We start from the raw sequence: 22,420 nt of genomic DNA on the forward strand, positions 1-22,420 counted from the left end.
TTTAAATTCAGTAGCCCCATGTTTACGGATTCTATCAACTGGGGGCTTATTTGACCTTATTTGGTCAGTTACCGGAGGTATTGTAGGTGCGGGGGTTGTATTAGTCGGGAAGGGAGGTTGTGGAACAGCCGTATTAGTTCGAATGTATTGGTTGAACCAATCATTCATCACGCTATAGAAAGCTTGTCTAGCTTCATCATTCGAGTTACTAGCATTAGGTTGAGAGTTCGCCGGCGCTGTCCCTTGTGCGGGAGCAGGCGCTACACTCTCAAGATCATCAGCTACCGCTCGGTCGGGATCGGGATCCATTACTATAAATAAACACATTTGCAAATGTCAGAAATCACCACACTATCAAATAATCACATAAAATGGCATGTATAGCTAGACCCAACGCATTACGGTAGTCCTAGAATTGACTAAACTGTAGCTCTGATACCAATCAAATGTAACACCCCGAACCCGAGACCGTCACCGGAGTCGAACACGAGGTGTTAACAGACTTTAAAAATTTTCCAGACACTGCCAATCTGCGTAATAGTCGCTTTAAAAATAATATCTTGAGTTCAGAAACTCGGAATCCAGTTCCGTAAATTTTCCCTGAAACTAGACTCATATGCCCATCTACATATTTTTTTTATAGAATTTTTGGTTGGGCCAATTAGTACAGTTTATTAGTCAAATCTCCCATGTTACAGGGATCGACTACACTGACCTTTGCGCATTACGACTTGGATATCTCCCTGTACAGGGCTTCAATACTGATGCCGTTTGTTTCTATAGAAACTAGACTCAAAGAGGAATCTATACATATATGGCTTGACTCCTAATTGTCTCTGGTTAATTTGTAATGAATTTCCAAAGTCGGAACAGGAAATCCAGAAACCGTTCTGGCCCTGTCTCACGAGAACCTGAATATCTCTTAACATACTGTCCATATGATTGTTTCGTTACTTTCCTATGAAAATAAATTCATCAAGGTTCGTTTACATAATTTATTCACTATTTAATTCCATTCCTACTATTTTTAGTGATTTTCCAAATCTACATCACTGCTGCTGTCAGCATCTGCCTTTAAGGTAGACTTTACCTATTTCATGGTTTCCATGATTCAACTAGCCCTTTTTGCATAAATAGCACAATTTATGATAGTGATTAACCATTCCCATGGCCAATCCTTGTCAAGCATATCCACGCCAAATGATTATAACATTATACTCAAACACATATAAGCCATTTTCGCATGGCTATCCAAAATTATACAAGTCCAAAGGGTCCACGACCCACAACAAACGGGTAGTCCTATACATGCCATTTCGAAGTTCAACCAAAATTGTACCAAAAGGGGGGGGCTTTGATAGTGTGGGCGACTTCGACTTCAAAATCCCGAGTCCGATAGCTGGAGAACCAAAATCTATAAAATAGAGGATCAAAGAAACGGAGTAAGCAATTTATGCTTAGTAAGTTTTGAGCAAGGAATTCCAGCACAGCAAAAGTATAGCATTCATATAGCTAAACGAATAATTTCATATGCACAAATTTTCGATATCATACTTGCTTCACATTACCAACCCTTATGTACATACACAAAAGATCAACTTAGCCAAAGGCCGGTAGCTCGTTTATCAACTGAGCGAATACTTATTTGTAAGGGCTCAACTAAATTCAAGCACATACGAAACATACCTCAATGTTGGGATGTTTCTAGAGTATTTACTGAAATTTTTACAGCAAGATCATTCATTCCCAAATCACGTACCTTCGGAATTTAACCGGATATAGCTACTCGTTCAAATGCCTTCGGGACATAGCCCGGTTATAGTAACTCGCACAAATGCCTTCGGGACTTAACCCGGATTTAGTAACTCGCACAAATGCCTTCGGGCTTAGCCCGGAATTAGTATCTCGCACAAATGCCTTCGGATCTTAGTCCGGATATGGTCACTTAGCACAAAGCCTTCGGGACTTAGCCCGGACATCATTCAAATAACCATGCACATTTAACAATAAATCATGGCACATTCGTATTTCATTTTCGTTAGCAAAACTCAAACACAAGACACTTATCGTTCTTGTAATTTCGGCTCAGTAGCCACACACAAAGAGCATGATTTTGATTTGCTTAAAACATGATCTAATCAAATCTTAATTTAAGCTCTCTTACTCAAGAACTTACCTCGGATGTTGTCGAACGATTCTGATGGCTATTCGACCACTTTTTCCTTCCCTTTATCGGATTTAGTTCCCCTTTTCTCTTGAGCTTAATTAAACAAATAAATTGATTTAATCATTTGAGCATCGAAAAGAGGAACACAAGGCACTTAGCCCATATTTATACATTAGACATTAAAGTCACATATGTACAGAATCATGAATCAAACTCAACATTTTAGCTAATTTTCCCCCTTGGCCAAATATGCATGTCTATTTTGGGGCCGATTTCAACACTTAATACATTCTACAAGTATGGTCACTTGTATTGACTAAACACCCTTTTGTTTCAAGTTCAAAACTTGGCTAATACACACATATATACACTAGTAAAGCATCCTCTCCCTTTCCATCAATTTAACACATGCATTACTCATTAATATACAAAAAATTATATTCGGCCTTAGCACACAACTTGCTAGCCGATTCTTCTCCATCTAGCAACCAATGCACATATGTGCTCACTCAAAAATGCTAAAAAGAAGATTCAAGAATCATCAATCCACCATCACATGCATCATTACAAAGCTTTACACTTAGCATGCAAATGACATCAACACAAATCCACCTTAGCCGAAACTTAACTCATCTTCATGCCTCATCACCACAACATCAAACATCAACCAAGAATGATGCATCCATGGCCGAGTGTCATTTCCATCACATAGCAAGATTTAGACCATGGGCTAGGTAGAACTCAAGCTAACAACTAAAACATGCATGCATCTCATGGAACATCATCAAACATACCTTAGCCTAGCTACATGCATGGCCGAACCTCTTCAACCTTTCTTCTTCCTTCCTCCTTAAAATTTTTGGCCAAGGATGAACCAAAGGATGAGCACTTTTTTTTTGTTTTTTCTTTCTAGTTTCGGCAAAATGGAGGGGGGGGGGAGAAACAACCACACACTTTTTTTGTTTTCATCATATTCCCTTTCATTATTTAATTTCCATGCTCATTATTTTATTTTTTTCCACCCATGATGCACCAACCCAACATGTCTATGACATGTCTTACCCATCACACTTGGTCTACCATGCTTGTCATGGCCGGCCACTACTAATAGGGGGGGAATTTGACATGCAAGTCCCCCCCTTTTTCCACATGCACTAATAGGTCCTTACGCATTGACCTATCACATTTTAAAATTTTCTCACATAAGTCCTATTTGATGAAATTCACTTACAATTAACAAAATTCAAACACGAAATTTTCACACATGCACATGTACATATAATGAGCATCAATTATGACGGTTAATTATTTTTACGACTCGGTTTAGCGGTCCCGAAACCACTTCCCGACTAGGGTCAATTTTGGGCTGTCACAAGTCCAGCATTAGATAACCTCCAATTATTTGAAGAATGTATGCTCGAGCATATCAAATTTTTTCTAGTTCGGTAGAATCATCAGCCGACTCCGGAAATGTGTCTCGTAACCAGCCCATCTCGATCCGACCTCCGTTAATATTGTCCGGAATAGCACCCAAAAGCTCATAGCATATCGCTCCCCAATCAGCAGAATGAACGGACCTAGTGACTACGTCCCCGTCCACCGGCAATCCTAATTGCAAATGCATGTCTTCCAAAGTGATAGTGCACTCTCCACATGGAAGATGAAATGTGTGCGTCTCGGGTCTCCACCTTTCTATCAACGCACTAATAAGTTTCGAGTCCAACTAGTACCCCCGGCCTATCATCGCCACTTGTCAAAAACCCGCTTCCCGTAGGTAATCCTCTATCAACGGTGATGGAGGACCAGTCATGTTACGGATATAGCATTGCAATATCCGATCTACAGACTTTTATAAGAAATAATAAAATAAAAATTATTTAAATTTGCATAAATGACAGAAATATTAAATAATATTTAAATATTAAATTTAACACAAATGACAGAAATCTTAAATAATATTTAAATATTAAATTTAACACTTACCATTTGCATTTGTTCAACGGATATGTGTTTATCATCGAAGCGAATTAATTCTCCGGCCATTGCTAACACGATCAAATTTTTTTTATTTTAAAAAATAAATCTAGAAAAAATAAAATTAGAACTTTTTGAAAAAATTAACGAGAGTTTTGAGAGGAATTTAAGAGAAATTTGAGAGATTTGAGAGGAATTTGAGAGAATATTGAAAGATTGAAGATTTAAAGGATTTAAGTGTGAAAAAAATGAAAGGGCTGGGGGGTTTTATAGTTTTTTTGGACCGTTGGGGGGGTTACCAACGGTCAAAAAAGTAGCCGTTGCTACTGTTTAAATACGGGGAAAACGCTTCCTCAAGGAAGCGCTTTGCCTACGTGGACAGAAAGCGCGCCTTCAAGGAAGTGTTTTCTGTCCACGTAGGCAAAGCGCTTCCTTGAGGAAGCGTTTTCCTGCTTTTTCCCCTGACAACGCGCTGACGTGGACGCGTTTTGTAAAAACTGGCCCATTCCGGTTAATAATTTCTAACCTGGCCCATTTCGGTAAATTTAAAAAAAATGGGGCTTTTATTGGTAATTTGCCCGTGATATGTATGTTAAAATGAGGTTAATACAAAGAAAGTGTGAAAGAGTGAATTAGCAATAAAATTGTTTTGGACAGTAGCAGTGACGTGAATTTGAAAAATCACCAAAAATAGTATAAATTGAATCAGAGGATGAATAAATATAAAATTAAATCTTAATGAGTCTATTTTCATATAAAAGAAACATAGCAAGCAAATGAGTTCTATATTTTGAGATATTTATGTTTTTTGAGACTGGTTCAGAATGATTACGTGATCCCCTGTTCTGACTTTGGAAAATCACAAAAATTTGGAGAAAAATAATTATAGGCTCAAACTTATATTTTTAAAATCCCTAATGAGTCTATTTTCAAGATAAATCAACAAGAACATTATTCGAGTTCTGTACTGTGAGATAATTAATTTTTAGTGAAGAGAGGTCATAACTATCAGAAAGTGAAACAGGGGAAAATTTAATGAATAATCTGTACTAATTGGCTAAACCAAAAATTATGAAAATTTTATGATGAAAATATATGTGAGTCTAGTTTCAGGGAAAATTTATAGATCTTAATTTGGAGCTCTTTAGCTTGAATTATAAATAAGTATGTGAGTATGACTCGTGTGAACAGTTTGATGTGAGCATTTATTAGTAAATTGTGAAATCGTACTTACAAGAATGCTATATACATTAAGGATGTGGAATGGAGAGGAGGAGGAGGAAAATAAATATATGTGGAATACATGGAAACTATGGTATATGAAATATTGATATAATGAAATAAATGATATGTGTTTATAAGAAAACAAAAGGAGAATGATATGTATCATGACATGTGTATATATATATATGACTAGTCTCAATGTAATGCTTGTTGGGTATGGAGTTGAATTGAAATGTTTCAGGCAAACATGTTATTCTGCGCATCTAAATTGCGGTATTTTATAAAGATATGATCTAGCTTTAAATATGAATGGTAAGATGATAATCTTGGTATAAATGTATAAGTGTGTAAGAGATTAAGGTTGACCAAAGCTTGGAAAATAGCCTAGGTATATTCCACACAGGCAGAGATACGACCATGCGTCTCATCCGTGTATGGAACACGGGCGTGTGGAGCCTTAAAGCATGAAATTTCTAAGATTTTCGTAAGTTCTCGGTTTAGTCTCGAACTCTTTCTAAAGTATGTTTTGGGCTCCGTAGACTCAAATAAGGGACTATGTGTAAGTGAATGAACGTTTTGAAATATGAATGAAATTTTATGGCCGTATTTTAGTTTAATGTTTGTATGTTTCTCCAGTAACGCCTCGTACCTTATCCCAGCCTCGGGTACGGGTAAAGGGTGTTATATGATGCATGTCCCAAACATGTCTTACACTAGCTCTCGTCTCAATGCCGATGTCATGTCCCAGACATGGTCTTACATTGGATTTCATAATGTGGCCGATGCATGTCCCAGACATGTCTTACACTAGCTCACAATAACCCATACGTCATGACATGAATATCCGATTTATTTATTATGGTTCAAACGGGAATTCTATTATCTAAATTATCATCATGCATTCTTATTTCCAAAATCAAGTAATTCATGCTAAATTAACTCATCACATATAATGACAATGTAGTTGTATTATTTGCATACAACTTACCTCGGTTATAAAATATAGTGTCCAGTTGGTCAAATCAATTTGCTTGGCCTTCCCCCGGTTTAAGTTTAGAGTTTGAATTTCTTGATCTATAATAAAAAAAATTCACAAATTTAATCACTTTATTGATCTAGGCACTCAATAATCTATACTTGGGTAAAATGACTATTTTGCCATTAGACTTTTACAAAATGACCATTTTACCCTTAGGTTTGAAAATAAATTTTTTTCGACTTTTCTCATATCAAAAGCCTAGCCGAACCCCTTTTTCTCTTATAGCAAATCCAAAATTTCCACTATCTCACACATTTATCATCAAATTTTCAACTTATGCAAAATAGTCCCTATTAGGGTTTTCATGAGAAATCCCTTCACAAAAGCTGTTTATTACACATCTAATACTCATATTCTTCCATAAAATTTTAGAAAACTACATCTATGCTTTCATGGAAAAACCCTAAACTCTCAACCATTTTACAAAATAGTCCTCTTTATAGAAAGCTTATGCTTCAAGGGGTCTAAAAATGTAAAAATCATCAATAAAAAGTATGTAAATCACTTACTTGCAAGAGGAACAAGTTGCTGAAATTTTTGAAGCTCAAAACCTTTAAAAATGGCTGAAAAATTGGTGGTAGTGAAGAAGATGAGAATGTGATATCATCTTTTCTTATTTTATTTCTATTTTAGTCAAATTAGCCACCAAACCCACCAAACTTGGACTTTTTGACCAAATTGTCTCCGGCCATGCACTATCTTAGGGTCTAATTGTCTTTTAAAGACTCCCAATTTAGGTTCTTTAGCTATTTGGCACCTTTAGCTATTAAAATAGGACTTTTGCACTTTATACGATTTAGTCCTTTTTCGAAATTAAGCTCTCAAACGCTAAAATTACTTCACCAAAATTTTCATACACCCTTATAATCATGCTATAACCCTAAAATAATTAATAAAATAATTTTATCGACTTCAAATTTTTGGTCTCGAAATCACTATTCCGACTAAGTCCAAAATCAGGTTGTTACATGAGTTTTAGCATTTTTATTTGGGTTGGGCTTGGGCAAAAATCTAGTCCCATTTTTCAAGACAGGCCTAAAATTTTGCTTGGGCCTGGCCCGACCCATGAGCACCTCTAGTCTTCTCTCTCCAACCAAAATTTGACTTTTTTCAATAGGCATCAAACCTTATCTTTGATGACCAAAATACCTAGTAGTATGCACTTTTTGATTGGTGCTTCAGTTGGACAAAGACTACCTCTGTAGTTATTTTTTGTCCCCGCTCGACAGAGGTATCACGACACCAAAGGTCTGTATCGTGATACCATTGGTTTTTTCGAAAATAGGGGGTCCTCAGATGTTTGGGATTGCAACACCCAAGGCCGGTATCATGATATCACTATAGATGGCCTATTTTCTCTTCAATTCAGCACTGTCAGAGGTATCATGACTTTCATGCTTCGATATTGCGATACCCCCTTCTAGGTGATATTTTCGTTCACGCTCGGGTCACCATTGACTCCCTACAACATTCATTAAACCATTAGGTCCCTTATAATGCATTTGACCAACTTAGATCTCAAAAAGAGTATAAAACACACTAAATCACTTATTAAATCACAGTTTAAAATTATGCAAAAACAAGAAAAAGACTTTTAAATTGCTCGAGAATAAGCATGTTAAATGTAATGGAAAGCCTAATTTGACATATTAAATTATGACAAATCAATATGCTACACTATAAATGCCACAAGTGAATAAATCCATAAACGAATTTAGGATCTATTCTCTTTGGGTCTAGTCCGATGTACTGTTAGTCTATTCAGTCACATATAAGTCTCTCTCTTCTGGGAGTCATCTTTTCGATGCCCAAGACAAAGCACCTCCCCTATTTGACTTGATAGACGATATATTAGTCTTTCAATTGGTTTGTTCATTTCTGATTAGACTAATTGGACTTGATAGACGATACATTAATCTTTCAATTGGTTTGTTCATTTTTTATTTGACTAAGGACATGTTTAAGTTCGTTTACTAATATAAGTTGTCTTTTTGTATTATGATCCAACCACATAATATCTTTTAGTATTAGTTAAACATTAGATAATCAATGAGCAACATTTACTTCTATTTTGCTTTGTAAGCAAAAACCATATGAGGACAATTATACATAATATTAATGTAATTCATAAATAATTTTATTAACCAATTTTTTTCGAAAATTTGCAAGTGTACTTAGACGAAAATACTACATTTAGGGCACCAGATCCAATATACGGGTTATTTATCTTTGTGATACACGTCATAATTACTATTTGATAGTAAGTGACTTTTCATTAAAGAAGATTTAATAGTTATCATGAGATAAAATATAATCATATTGAAAGAACGAATTTATCCCAAAGAGATTAAGGATAACCTATTAGGGTAGCATACTTATGATAAGGTGATTGGACAAGCATTGATTGAGTAACTTCCGTAATGATATTAACTAGGGAGAGCTCAATCATAATACTATAATGGAATGACTTAGTAACTAAATAAGTTTATAATTAATAGGCGAAAAACTAGAACTTAATTATAAATTATTTGAGACCTAATTAAATCGGTCCCTCCGCTAGCTCGTTGAAACTAGAAATGAATTGCTTGTGGAACTAAATGAACATAAATGGATGAAAATGACGAAGAAAGAGAAATGGATCATGTTCACAAATAAATTTGTGTTTCTCATTGAGTATAGAAATGAATTGAAAATTAATTTAAGATTTTCGAATTATATTGTTTATTTAGTTAAATACTTGAAGTTCAAAAATAGATTTAAATTAATTAGTAATTGTGAATCCGTTGAACATGAAAATTAAATATATTTCCTCATAGATTCTATTGCGTTAAAGTTGTCATGATTTTAATAGAATTAGAATTGAAATGGGAAAATTATTTAATTGAAAAATTAATTTATCCAATTAAATTAATTAATTAATATTTATTTTGGGAATAGAAAACATGTACTGGGTTGAATCAAATTAAAAAGTGATGGGTTAAAAGTCTAGGAAGCTCATATAATTTGACCAAATATTTGAGAAGCCTAAATCCCCTCATCATAGGAGTGAGGGTCAACATTCCTGGTATTATTTATTGGGGTGTGCTGCGCACCCCATTCTACTTATAGTAGAATATTTTTTCTATTAAATAAATATTATCTTTGTTTTACTAATTCAACCAAGAATATACTATCTCTCCTTATAAATAGATGGCATTGGTAGAACTATTAACACATAAGTTTTATATAAGTTTGATATATTATTATTCTGCTAGAAAATAGTGAGAATTTATTTTCTAAGAATAAATTTTATTTTCTGGAAATTATAATTTTACCGATTTTTATTAAGAGAGAATTACTTTCCTATTAAAAATAATAAATCATTTCTGATTTTGTGTTTGGTTTGTGATTGTTTGAGCCCACATTTGAAGCAATTCGTGGTAAGAGAATAGCATAGAAGGTCGTCCAATTGAAAGCTGGGTACGTTTAGGATATATCTCGCACAAAGCACAAGTATTTTTTCAGATAAAATTTATTACTATAAATATCACAAATTGACTCAGTTTTAAAATTTTAATTTTTCGCTCTGATTAAAAACCATTTTTCTAAATTGAAATTTTCCAACAGAGTTCTAAGTACCGAAAAGTTGTAGTTAATATCCTGTTCATTACAAAAATTGTCAAAGTCAAAATTTCAAATTCTTTTCCATGGTCACTTCTTATACTAGAAATTGAATATCTCACTTGGTTTTAAATCATTTTACAAAAAGTGGGATGTTGTCTTTGTAAATAAGGATAGCAACGAGAATTGATTGGGTTTTAGGTATTGATCTTTGTAAATTTGTTTCTTGTCTCCATTCGAGTGTCTTTAAATGATATTTATATCCTTTAATTGATTTATGGATGTTTGGAGACGTTTGAGAGAGTTTTTCTAGTCGTTGAGAGTATTTATTTCGCACATTTAATGCAACCTACATCAGTATGTCTTGAGACATAATGCCCTTATCTCGAGGCAGGAAGAACACAAATATAATTGCTAGAGCCTGTGGTCTCAATACACAATATGTCAATCTCGAGACAATTTGTCATATGTCTCGAGACATACTCAACCGTCTCAAGACACGACTCCCCTGAAGCAAACCTTAGCTTTGATGTTGGCTTGTCTTGAGACAAATGAACTTTTACCTTGAGACAAGTCTCCAGATAGGGCACCCCTGAAACAATATTTAGCTTCGATTTTGTAATGTCTCGAGATAAATGGGCTTTTGTCCTGAGACAAACAGGCTTGTATCTTGAAATGTACCACGCCATTTCTTACTAAAAATTAACGGACAAGTGATCAGAATATATTAATTTGATAATGCTAACTACTATTACGTAATTTTTAAAAGTTAAACAATTGATATATAATTTTAAATAAAGTTTTCTTGAGTGTACGGTCCTGCCTTTATCTAAGAAATTTTACTTAATTTTTATAAAATTTTAATTTATCAAGTTATCACCTAATATTTTAATTAAATGATTAAAGTATTAGTATTAGGTTGTCTCCATTATTAAATGTTATAAATATATTTATAGACACATATGTATTTTATGTATTTATATATCAACAAGTTAAAAGAAAGAAGATAATATCTTTAAAATTTAATAAAGATATTCATCGTATCAAAATTCATCATTTTGCATGTAGTCGTTTGTTTTAAATATTTTGATATTTAATCTCTAAAATCGACCGAAAAACTTAATTAATATAATATCAATATTTAAGAATCAATTTAAAATTTAATAATAAATATTATGTGATGACCTTAATTAAGTTCATTGTTCACATTATAATTAACTAATTCAAAGAAGGAAAACGCAAAAGAGACGTGGAAGCTTGGCCATGTCAAATTTCTATCCATTGCACAGTTGAAATGATTGCGTGATTTGCTTCGAAAAGGAAAAGGTAAAAACACCTGTCTAGCCCCTTTCAGTTAATCTTTTTAAAAATCAAATTAATTTAATTCTTGTCATTTTTTAAAAGTAAAAGTATGAACAATTAATCACTATATTAATGTTTTGTATCAATCATACATAATTTTGATTGGTACTATAATAAATTTAGCTGTTGACATTTACATATTTTGTTAATTTGACCTTAATTTTTAAAAAAAATAGATGAATTTAGCTCAACATTTACAAAAATATTGTGAGTTAAACTTGTTAAATAGAAATAAAATTGACAAAATATGTAAAATTTGAGAGTTAAAATTTATTATTATATCAATCAAAATTGACGAAAAGCATTAACACTATTTTTAATTGCTCAATTTCGGAATTAATAAGAATTAAATTGCTTCAATTTTTTAGTAGGGACCAATTTGCTCAATACCAAAATTGAGAGTGACTGGGTAGGTATTTTTACCCAAAAAAATGAAATGATTATGTGATTGCTTTTGGTACACACAAAATAATAGGAAGAAACATTTCCTTTTTATTTTATTTGTATATTATTTACATATTTTCGTTTTATTTCAAAACTAACTGTCTCGGATATCTTTCGTCTCGTTTATGAAACAGAGTAACAGACCCACTAAGGTTAGCTAATTTCTTTCTTATTTCTCTGTAATTCTTTATAATCCTATTGGGGTTTTGTTGTTTCCATGGAGGGATTTGCATTTGATTTGGATTAACTAAAAATGCTTCGAAGAATATAAATTTTTCTTACTTTTTTTTTGCACTGGATATTTATAATTTACTTTAATCCTCCTCATGGGCTTTTATGGAATGCAAAGTAATTTGATTATATGATTTTTCTTTTAATTTCTATCCGCTCAGTCAGTTAATATGTTATTCCAGCATTTTTGGAATTTAAAAAAAAATGATTTGATGAATCTAAATTTATGGTGCTTTTTTTATTTTATTTTCGCATATTTACTATTCATGATTTTATTTGAATTTTGCTCCTGCGCTTTTGTACAGAAGTTTGATTTTCTTTTTTTGGTTTTAATTTCTATTGGATCAATTAATCAACTATGCTATGGTTTATATTAGTTTCAAATTTTTTCCTGTTAGTTTATTTATTTTTCTTTTTGGTATTATGTGAACTCTTTTTGATATAATATATGTTGATTGTATCCTTTGATTCTTTTGTTTTTGGTTTAAGGTTTCAGTATCTTGAAGTGAAGTGAAGCTTTTGGATTTGTTTGATTAGAAGCAGCTCAATTTTAATTAGGTGCCTTTAATTTGATTAGCATCGTGTCAATGGGAACTTCGGAGGCTGTTCTGCACGTTTTAACGGGGGCTGTCCCTCAGTTTTTAAGTAGTGATATGTGTTCTAGCAATTCGGATTTAGTTTTCTATTCTAAATGCCACATTAAGTCTGTGAAGAAAAAAGGGTCAAGGCGTTTGCCGTCCTTGAAGTGTTCGAGTATGTCGGGATGTCAAATAGGAAGCTATAGGTGTAAGCGACTAGGTGGTGGTTTGCATGGGAATACGGCAATCGACAGATTGACACTTCTTAGATGCAAATGCCAGCAAGCTGAAAGTGCGAGTGGAGTAGATATAGGTGAAGGAAATGGGGCGTGGTTTGTGGATAATGCAAAGAAATTGAATCTTAATGGTTCGATGAACTCGGAAGACATTCTGGAGTTCAAGACTGTTGAGCAATTGAAGAGTGAAAATGAAGTCTCAATGTCGAATGGTAAAGTGGGAACAGGCACAAACACCATTTTCACGGGTGGTGTAGATTCTGTCGAGGATGAAGCATGGAAGTTACTCCGGGCTTCTATGGTTTACTATTGTGGAAGTCCTGTTGGAACAATTGCTGCCAATGATCCCACAAGTTCCAATGTATTGAATTACGATCAAGTCTTTATTCGTGATTTCATACCTTCTGGTATTGCTTTCCTGTTAAAAGGAGAGTATGACATTGTCCGGAACTTCATACTTCATACTCTTCAGTTACAGGTAATTTCATATCCAATACCAATGGTGATTTTATGTTTTGGTTGTTATCTTAAAGTATACTTCACTAATAAAGTTGGTGATGATTAATTCAGTGATATTTCACTTTCCTTTCTAATTGCCTAGTTATTGCTAGTATATATCTACAAGTGGTTTACATATTCCTAATGCTTCATTACCTTGCTGGTTACATGCATAGTAGAAAGCATATACTTTTCTAATCAGCACTACTTGGTGAAATAGATTTAGTGATGAGCTCTTGTGTTCTGATAGATAAAGAAATGTCTGGTTGCATAAACATTTCAATTGTTACTTCTACAGTTAAGGTAGTTCACCTCTTGTCTACCTAAGTTTAGCTAGTATTAGATAGCAATGGAGGCTATCAAAATAGCTAAATGGGTATAAGATTATAACCTTGGTTTTAAACATGTCAACATTATGATCATGTAATCTTTTAACTGATAGGATAATCAATATACTTAAAGGACTTGGCTCTAATGATCTTGTTTTAGATATGGTCTTTAAATAGAATTATATGGCAAAATTTGATAATGTAGCAAAATGAACTATTCCGTTTTAGTGGTTGTGAATGAGATCTTTTGCAAATTTTTCTTTCCACATATGTGAACATGCAGTTCATCAAGCATCTGGATCTGTGTCCTTTCGAATGTATGCCTACTTTTATAAGAATTTCGTGCTCCCCCCCCCCTTTTTTTTTCTTATTTAACATATTATTTACTTTCTTGTACTGTAGAGTTGGGAGAAAACAATGGACTGTCATAGCCCTGGTCAGGGATTGATGCCTGCTAGTTTTAAAGTGCGCACAGTTCCTCTTGATGGTGATGATTCAGCAACAGAGGAGGTATTGGATCCCGACTTTGGAGAGGCAGCTATTGGCCGTGTTGCTCCTGTTGATTCTGGTAAAAAAAGAATCTAGAAAGGGTTTTCTATTTTATTTATTGAAATACTTCATAACAACCTCTTCCAATTGCAGGATTGTGGTGGATTATATTATTACGGGCATATGGTAAATGTTCAGATGACCTTTCAGTTCAGGAGAGAGTTGACGTCCAAACTGGAATCAAGATGATCCTGCGGCTATGTCTTGCTGATGGTTTCGATATGTTTCCGACATTATTGGTTACTGATGGTTCTTGTATGATAGATCGCCGCATGGGAATTCATGGACACCCTCTGGAAATTCAGGTAAATAAAAATAATCCCAAGAACAATTTTGGAATTCCTTTTTGTTAACATTAATGGGAGACAACATTAATGGCAAACAATACAAAGTGGTGCAAGTTTAGCAACCTAAAGTTGACTTTGAAAAAGTGGCATGGGATAATTTTTTTTGGTCATTGAGATTGGGCTATTTATTGTTTGGTCCTTAAACCTCAACTATAAATAGGCTTTCTCATTTCTCATTTCAATCATCCCAACCAATCTTTCTCTCTTAGTTTTCTCTCTTCTCCCATTTGAGAATTCTTAAGGAATTCTATTTGTTTGTAATATTTTGGAGATAGTAAAGTTATCATCTGGTGTTAGTGCCCGAGGACGTAGGTATAATTTACCGAACCTCGTTAAAACTCTTGTGTTCTTTTTTGTCCTATTTTTCTTTCAATATTTGAAGGTATAATAGTAGTATTTAATTGTGTTATTAAATTACTATAGAAGGGATATTCTGACTAAGGAAAGACTTAGTATTTAAGAGATCCTTGTGATCCACCTCTCTTCCCTGGGAATTGAACTTTATGTGATTTTTTAGTACAATAAATTACACGTTTCTGACCCTATTGGAACAACACTTTTGACACTTGATTTTTGCTTTATAAAAAGTTCCTATAAGATAAAATAGAAAAACTATAGTTAATTAGAAATTACATTTCTGTTATTTTGAGAAAAAGTCGTTCAAAATTTGCTTCTGTTTGATTTATGCTGCAAGTTGGTTGAGTTTACTGATACAATTTTAGTTTTATTTGCATGGCAACATTTTCTAAAATAATAAGGTTTATATGCTTTGCATGCATGAGGAATTTATATTGAGTGAAAATCAAATCTGATATTGAGATAATTTTTGCATTCGTGTAGGCACTTTTCTATTCAGCGTTGTTATGTGCACGTGAAATGCTTATTCCGGGGGATGGATCAGCTGATCTTATTCGAGCATTGAATAACCGTCTGGTTGCTCTGTCGTTTCATATTCGGGAATATTATTGGATTGATATGAGAAAACTTAATGAAATTTACCGTTACAAGACTGAAGAGTATTCATATGATGCAGTTAATAAGTTCAACATTTATCCCGATCAAATCTCTCCTTGGTTGGTGGAATGGATGCCTAATAAAGGAGGGTACCTGATTGGGAATTTACAACCAGCACATATGGATTTTCGATTCTTTTCTCTAGGAAATTTGTGGGCCGTTGTGAGTGGTCTCGCAACGATCGATCAGTCTCATGCCATATTGGATCTCATTGAAACTAAATGGGCAGATTTGGTGGCAGAAATGCCATTTAAGATATGTTACCCAGCTCTTGAAGGTCAGGGGTGGCAGATCATCACTGGCTGTGATCCAAAGAACACGTAATCTATCTCCCTTAAATATAATAGTGTTCTTATTTTTGGTCGATATCTGTATTTTAATCTCAATGTATGCAGGCCTTGGTCTTACCACAATGCTGGTTCCTGGCCAACTCTACTCTGGCAGGTTAGTAACTGTGGCATTCTTCATTTAGTTTCTCCAAATTTCATTGTTAAGCCAACGTTCAAGTTTGCATTCGAAGTCTATAAATTTCGAGGATTTTGCTCTATATTCCTCTGTTGATTTCAAGGTCCTATTGATCCGATTGCCTTTCCTAAGTAATTGTAGATGACTATCCAAATTATGTGTATGTCTGTATTTATATGTATATTGAGGAAAACTGTAGATGCTAAGGACATTTGGTCCATTGTGGCTTGAAGCTTATAGATACCGGTCTGGCCAACTTTTAGCTTATCGATGTTTCACATGTATATAACAAATATTCATGTTTTGCATATCGAAAGAGATTGCTTTTGAGTCTAAGCTTGGCAATTGAAGTATGAAACTCTGATACTTGAATCCCGTCGTACAGCTCACTGTCGCATGCATGAAGATGAATAGACCGGAAATTGCTGCAAAAGCTGTTTCAGTTGCTGAGAAACGCATATCCAAGGACAAATGGCCCGAGTACTATGATACTAAAAAGGCAAGGTTCATTGGAAAACAATCGCGACTGTTCCAAACCTGGTCTATTGCAGGATTTCTCGTGGCAAAACTTCTACTTGCAGACAGAAATGCAGCGAAAATTTTGACAACCGAAGAGGATTCTGAGCTTGTCAATGCCTTCTCCTGCATGATCAGCGCCAACCCAAGAAGAAAACGTGGTCCCAAGAGATGTAAACAGACATACATTGTGTGAGTTAACTAAATCGTGTGCATAACTGATTTATGGTTACATTTTTTCATCTCTAATTGGCTATTAAAGTTTGAAATGAATATCATTTACCTTTTATTTATTCAAATAGGTACAACTACTGGATTTGCATATCGTGATACTTATGTAAAGATTGTTCCTCTGACTTAGGGTAATAGGTAGTACTTGATTGTATTGTAATACTCCTACGAATTCATTTGTAAAACCGTTGCATACATATATAGTGAATTTCTTTAAAACTTTGATGTTTTGGATGTTGAGCATTGAGGTACTGTATGTTGTCAAGAGTGATTAAAAAATCAGACCGTTTGATATAGTATAACTGGGGAAGATATTGAGCAGTTATAAATTTAGTATTGGTTGAAACTGGTGATTTTTTAAAATCATATATATTGTAATTAATTAAGCATTACATTTCATATTACATGTTTTGATATATCAATTGTTAAATATTTATTTTGAGCTCTGGAAAAGAAAATCATTGAGCTTTAAATCTCGAGTTCATCTCAAGCTCCAAGATTTACCACTAAATCAGCAAATGAATAGGGAAAACCAAAAGCTCATCTTTTTCCATTACAACACAATACAAACACGTCAAAATAAAAATGAGAGAGCACCAAATAGTACATGTTAAAAGGAGGGCATACCATTTTTCCATATCTCATAATTGTAGTGAACATTAAGCATCCCAGAAGGTAGTCCTTTTTCCTGTCTTCGACACCGTCTGAAGTACCGCATCGGGCTCGACTTGTCCCTTCACAGTCACTTTCTGCTCTTTTAAATCTACTTCATATGATTCCACACCTGAAATAACACTCCTTTTATCACAAAATATATAACAACAGTAACCGATCTTGGATGATGACATGTCTCATGGTGAAATGCAAAGACATAGATTCTCAGACAATCTGAAATAACCGGGTTTTTGAATGTTTCCCTCGCATCACGCTTAAATCGAAGGTATTAAGGATTTGTTACCTGCAAATGTGCTTCGTTTGATTCAAACTACGGACTTCTGACTTAAGGACGGGATCAATGGATGCCCATAAGCTTACGCAGGGCCAACATCCAAATCTCGGTAGGTAGAGAGACGCAAGAGAGGTGTCCTAAAACCCGATCATTACAAAATCCCCACTTAAATGTAAAAAAGAAGCAAATCCTTCACCGATTTACTAGCGAAGCAAGGGGAAATATCTAGAATTATCATTCTAAAGGAAAAAAAGGAAGATGATGAATGCAAACTTTATTTTCATACACCAACACTCCGCTATTTTATTTTTCTAAAGTATGCATGTCTGACACATATTCAGATACGAGTATAGAATAACCCTCCAAGGACCGCCCAATATTTAAAAAAAATAGAAACAAAATATACTTGTATCGAAGACATAGCTCGATATACAATACCGACCTTCCATTTTTCCTAAAACTCTCTTCACGGCTCCGACACAGCCCTCGCATGACATGCCAACCTTGAGAACAACAGTCTGCAAGCAAATCAAAATGAATAAAAGGTTCTATAACTTTATCGTGGAAAAAAAGAGAAGAAACCAACCTAGAAAACTACATTCAACAATCATGAAAGACAACAACAAAATAGAAATTTGGTCAATTTCAATCCTTTCTTTAAAGCATCAAAAAACCCAACTCAGTATCAATGGCATAACTTTATGCATCCATATATACTCAATTAAAAAAGTGGGAAGGATACATATAATCTAAGATTATCACCATTAATTAGAGATTTCTGAACATGGACCGACATACTAAAACTGTATATATATTTGCTGTCCTACATGATTATTATGCTAAATTATCAAATACCCTGAAATATTCAACTACATATATGGAAAAATTCAGATGTATTTAAGCCCAAAAGCATGCATTTTCCCCCTTTATTAGGCTAAAAGTGCAAAAAACAAGAAAAGGAAATCTAAATATGTCAATTGTTTATGTAATGCATTCTACCAAAAAATACCCAGACGAGAACAAAAAAACCAATAAATTTCATGAAATGTATGTAAATAATTAAGCAGAAATCTGTGATGATTCAGCCAATCAAAGAAATATGATAATGAAGAAATGGAGTTGGGAAACGAAAAAGCAAAGAAGAAGAAGAAGAAGGGAAATTTACCTGAGACATTGCTTTGGGTTTGGAAATTAAAATGAAAATTAAGGAAAAAGGAGAAGATTGAGCGTTAATGGCGAAGGTTGAATTTATAGAAGGAATGATTTGCGCGGTGTGAGGGGTGCCTGGACCATCTTCAACGCAACATCTCAAGGAATAAGTGTGGAAAATAATAATTTAATTTTTGCCATAATCTAAAATTTAAAAAATTGGAAAATGATAACTAGACAAGACTTACTTCTCAAATTAAGATAATATAATTTTTTACCATAATAAAATCTATATGTATCAAACAATTAATTATCTTTCCTATTTAATTTTAAATAATATATCAAGTAAAATTTAACATGTAAATTTTTAATATTTTATTTTTCTATTTATTAATTTTTAAATTTATCAAACAACCCTTTATTTTCACCAAGGAGAAATAGAAAACCATATTTGGTTATTTAATGCATTAATATATGAAATTTTTTAATTATTATTAGATTTTTTGACATGTGAATGGAGGGAGAATAAAATATTAAAATTATATTTTTAAAAAATTGAGTTATATGTAAAATGGTAATAATTTTTAAACATTGTATTTTTAGTTGTTTTAGTGAAACATTTTATAATAAAATAGTAAAACATAAAAACATTCTTATATTAATATTAAGTTTTTTATTTAAAGAAAGTTTTTAAATAATTTTCTAGTTAAATTGGTGTCGAGTTGGCTCGTACCACCAATTCAGTAAAATAATTTATTGAAATATAGATTTAAGCAGATGAATTGCTCCACAGTTGTCACATTCTGCTTTACCACCCATCCCTCTTACTATGGATGTATAATTTTGAGAACTAATATCACCTTTAAAGATATTGGATCATCCATCTCCGTCCCACTCTACTCCGCTTTTATCTATTTTTTGCTATTTATCTTTAAAATTTTTCATCTTTTTAAATGCAAGTAAATATTTAAATGTAAATCTTTTAATTTTTTTTGAAAATAAAAGAGCTTTAATAAAATCAAAACTTAAACAAAAACCAAGTAAGATAATCCCAAGCCAATAGGCTTACTCCCGTTCCTAATGTCCATCCTAATCCTAGCATTAGCAATAAGAAACTCAAAAAAGAGAATATAATTCAAACAAGAAGGGATAAGATCCCAAACAATACGACTTCCATATAATAAAGCTACCCTTACTAAAGAATAAGTGATATTTTATTTTAGTGTAATCCTTGAAAACTAAACCAAATTCTGACACTCGTGAACTTACTTGACCCAAAGCATTGAACACTTCCATGCAATCGAGTTTAATAACGACTTTGTCACAGTTTGAATCCTTGATCCATGAAAGAGCCTTGCGCATGCGTCCATGACTCCTTGAAAATGCCTTGACAAAGACCGAATAAACCTACTTGTAGCATCTCTAATAACACCAGCAAAACTGGTCTGGTTCTTGGTGGAAAACGTTGTTATGTCCACATTACATTTAAGCTAACCGTCCTCAGGTGCAGCAAACAGCGTAAGTGAATGTAAAATTAAATTTCCATTCACTGAAACTGTTTGAAGGAGGTTATAGATTCATCTAGTTTTTAAGACTCCTTAGGATTTCTACATATCACTTTTATCTCTTTTCCATCTATCTTATTTCATTTCTATGTTATTCTATTATGTTCTTGTTTAATTGTTTCTAATATTTAATTTGTACTCCTTAATGATTTATTTTAACTGTCATCCTTTCAATTCAAATCATCATTTAGCCAAGGGTCATAAAACACTCAAATGATTATATCATCACCAACTCGCCATCACACTCCCTTTAGGAGAAATTTACTTGCCTCAACAATGCTTTTCCAACAAAACCTAGGATTTGTAACAAGCTCATAACAATTTACTTCGCAACGAGTCCTGATTAGAAATAATTCTCTACCATTGCTTAAAAACCATGGCGAGATTAAAACAATGAAGGATGCAGAAACCCATCCCTCCCCACTTCTTAGGAGCACACAGTTTATTCCAGCTAGCCGAATGGATTTTTCGAACATTACCCTTAGATCCCCACCAATGAGAATTCATCATAATTTCCAACTCGTGACACATACTTAGGAAGAAGAAAACCACTTATAGTATATGTAGGCAATGTTTGTGCAACAGTTTTAATAACAAGCTCATGCCCGACCTTGCTTAAAAATCAATTCTTCCAACTGTCAAGCTGCTGCTGAAGCCTCTCTTGCACAAACCAAAAGCACTTTTTTATTTTTACCAACAAGCGAAGGCAAGCCAAGATAGCACTCATGGTCAATAGGCGACTCAACACCTAGAATAGACTGAATAATACCCGTGGTCACACTATTCATATTAGGCGTGAACATAATACTCCATTTCTGATAATTGATAGATTGTCGCGATGCTTCCTCGTAACCTGTCAAAATTGACTTTATCTTACGACTTTCTTCCTCAGTATCCTTGAAAACAAAAAGCTATTGTCAGCAAAAGAGAGATGAGAAACTCGTGAAGTACCCTTACAAACAGCAATAACATGGATATCTCCATGCTCTTCCGCCTGTCGAAGAAGACTTGAAAGATCCTCCGCACAAATAATAAACAAACAAGGCAAAAGAGGATTGTCTTGCCCTAAACCACACTGAGGCCAAAAAGGACCAAGCAAACTACCATTAAACGAGACATTCTATTGGACCGTCCTCACACCTAACAGAATCAAATCAATCCAATGACTGGCAAAACCCAGTTTCTAAAGCATAAAATGAAGAAAATGTCAATCCACCCAATCATATGCTTTACTAATATCAACTTTTAAGTGTTGCCCCCCCCCCCAAACTTTACCTCATTGTTTTCCTTTCGTGTAGTGAACTATCTCCAATGCAACTAGAACATTGTCCATTATAAGGCGATTCAGAATGGATGCCGACTGAACAGGCGAGATGATTTTCGGCAGAAACACCTTCAATCTGTTAGCAAGAACCTTGACGACAACCTTATAAATGACGTTCTAAAGAGCTATGGTCTCAAATACTTCATAGCCATCGGATTGCTAGTTTTGGGAATTAATACCAAAATAGTATCATTCAAATTATTAGGGAACTCACCACAATTTAACCATTGTTGACAATGCTGGACTACTCCACCTCCACCAAATGGCAACAGTACTTTTGGAAGAAAGCCGGGTTAAAACCATCAGGGCTGGAGCCTTATTTGGATGCATACTGAACCAGTCTCTATCTCCATCTTTGTAAATGGTGCTAACAATATCCTCATCAAAACTCGATATTGAACATGTGAACACTTTGAAAAATCATTAGACCCAGAGCTCAAGAATAGAACCAGTCTTTATCTCCATCTTTGTAAATGGTGCTAACAATATCCTCATCAGAACTCGATATTGACCATGTGAACACTTTGAAAAATCATTAGACCCAGAGCTCAAGAATAGAGTATAGAAATAATTAAGAATTCTATTTCACTTGCCTCAGTACAAGTAAGCTCTTGAAGAGCTCATACTGC

The 22,420-nt window shown here is 33.9% G+C and overlaps 1 protein-coding gene across 3 annotated transcripts; it reads left to right on the top strand.

The window, feature by feature from the left end:
- Positions 1-11,860: 11,860 nt before the first annotated feature.
- LOC107918157 (neutral/alkaline invertase 3, chloroplastic) lies at positions 11,861-17,023 on the top strand. Of its 3 annotated transcripts, none has more exons than XM_016847688.2 (8): positions 11,861-11,962; positions 12,531-13,333; positions 14,085-14,250; positions 14,325-14,536; positions 15,419-15,912; positions 15,988-16,036; positions 16,443-16,765; positions 16,876-17,023. In XM_016847688.2, the coding sequence occupies exons 2-8, from the start codon at positions 12,629-12,631 to the stop codon at positions 16,901-16,903; spliced, it is 1,977 nt and encodes a 658-aa protein (XP_016703177.1). In that variant the 5' UTR covers positions 11,861-11,962; positions 12,531-12,628; the 3' UTR covers positions 16,904-17,023. The 3 variants fall into 3 exon arrangements, with proteins under 3 accessions (XP_016703177.1, XP_016703178.1, XP_040967119.1); XM_016847689.2 differs by having other exon boundaries at positions 11,882-11,962; positions 12,538-13,333; XM_041111185.1 differs by lacking the exon at positions 15,988-16,036 and having other exon boundaries at positions 11,882-11,962; positions 12,538-13,333; positions 16,443-17,023.
- The last annotated feature ends 5,397 nt before the right edge of the window (positions 17,024-22,420 follow it).

Source organism: Gossypium hirsutum, chromosome A01 (genome assembly GCF_007990345.1).
Source record: "Gossypium hirsutum isolate 1008001.06 chromosome A01, Gossypium_hirsutum_v2.1, whole genome shotgun sequence".
In the NCBI taxonomy this organism is placed as follows: Eukaryota; Viridiplantae; Streptophyta; class Magnoliopsida; order Malvales; family Malvaceae; genus Gossypium; species Gossypium hirsutum.

Coding starts and splice junctions, on each gene's coding strand:
- LOC107918157 (XM_016847688.2), top strand. CDS start 12,629: ATGGGAACTTCGGAGGCTGTTCTGCACGTTTTAACGGGGGCTGTCCCT. Junction 14,537..15,418: donor GACACCCTCTGGAAATTCAG/GTAAATAAAAAT, acceptor GCATTCGTGTAG/GCACTTTTCTATTCAGCGTT. Junction 16,037..16,442: donor GGCCAACTCTACTCTGGCAG/GTTAGTAACTGT, acceptor CCCGTCGTACAG/CTCACTGTCGCATGCATGAA.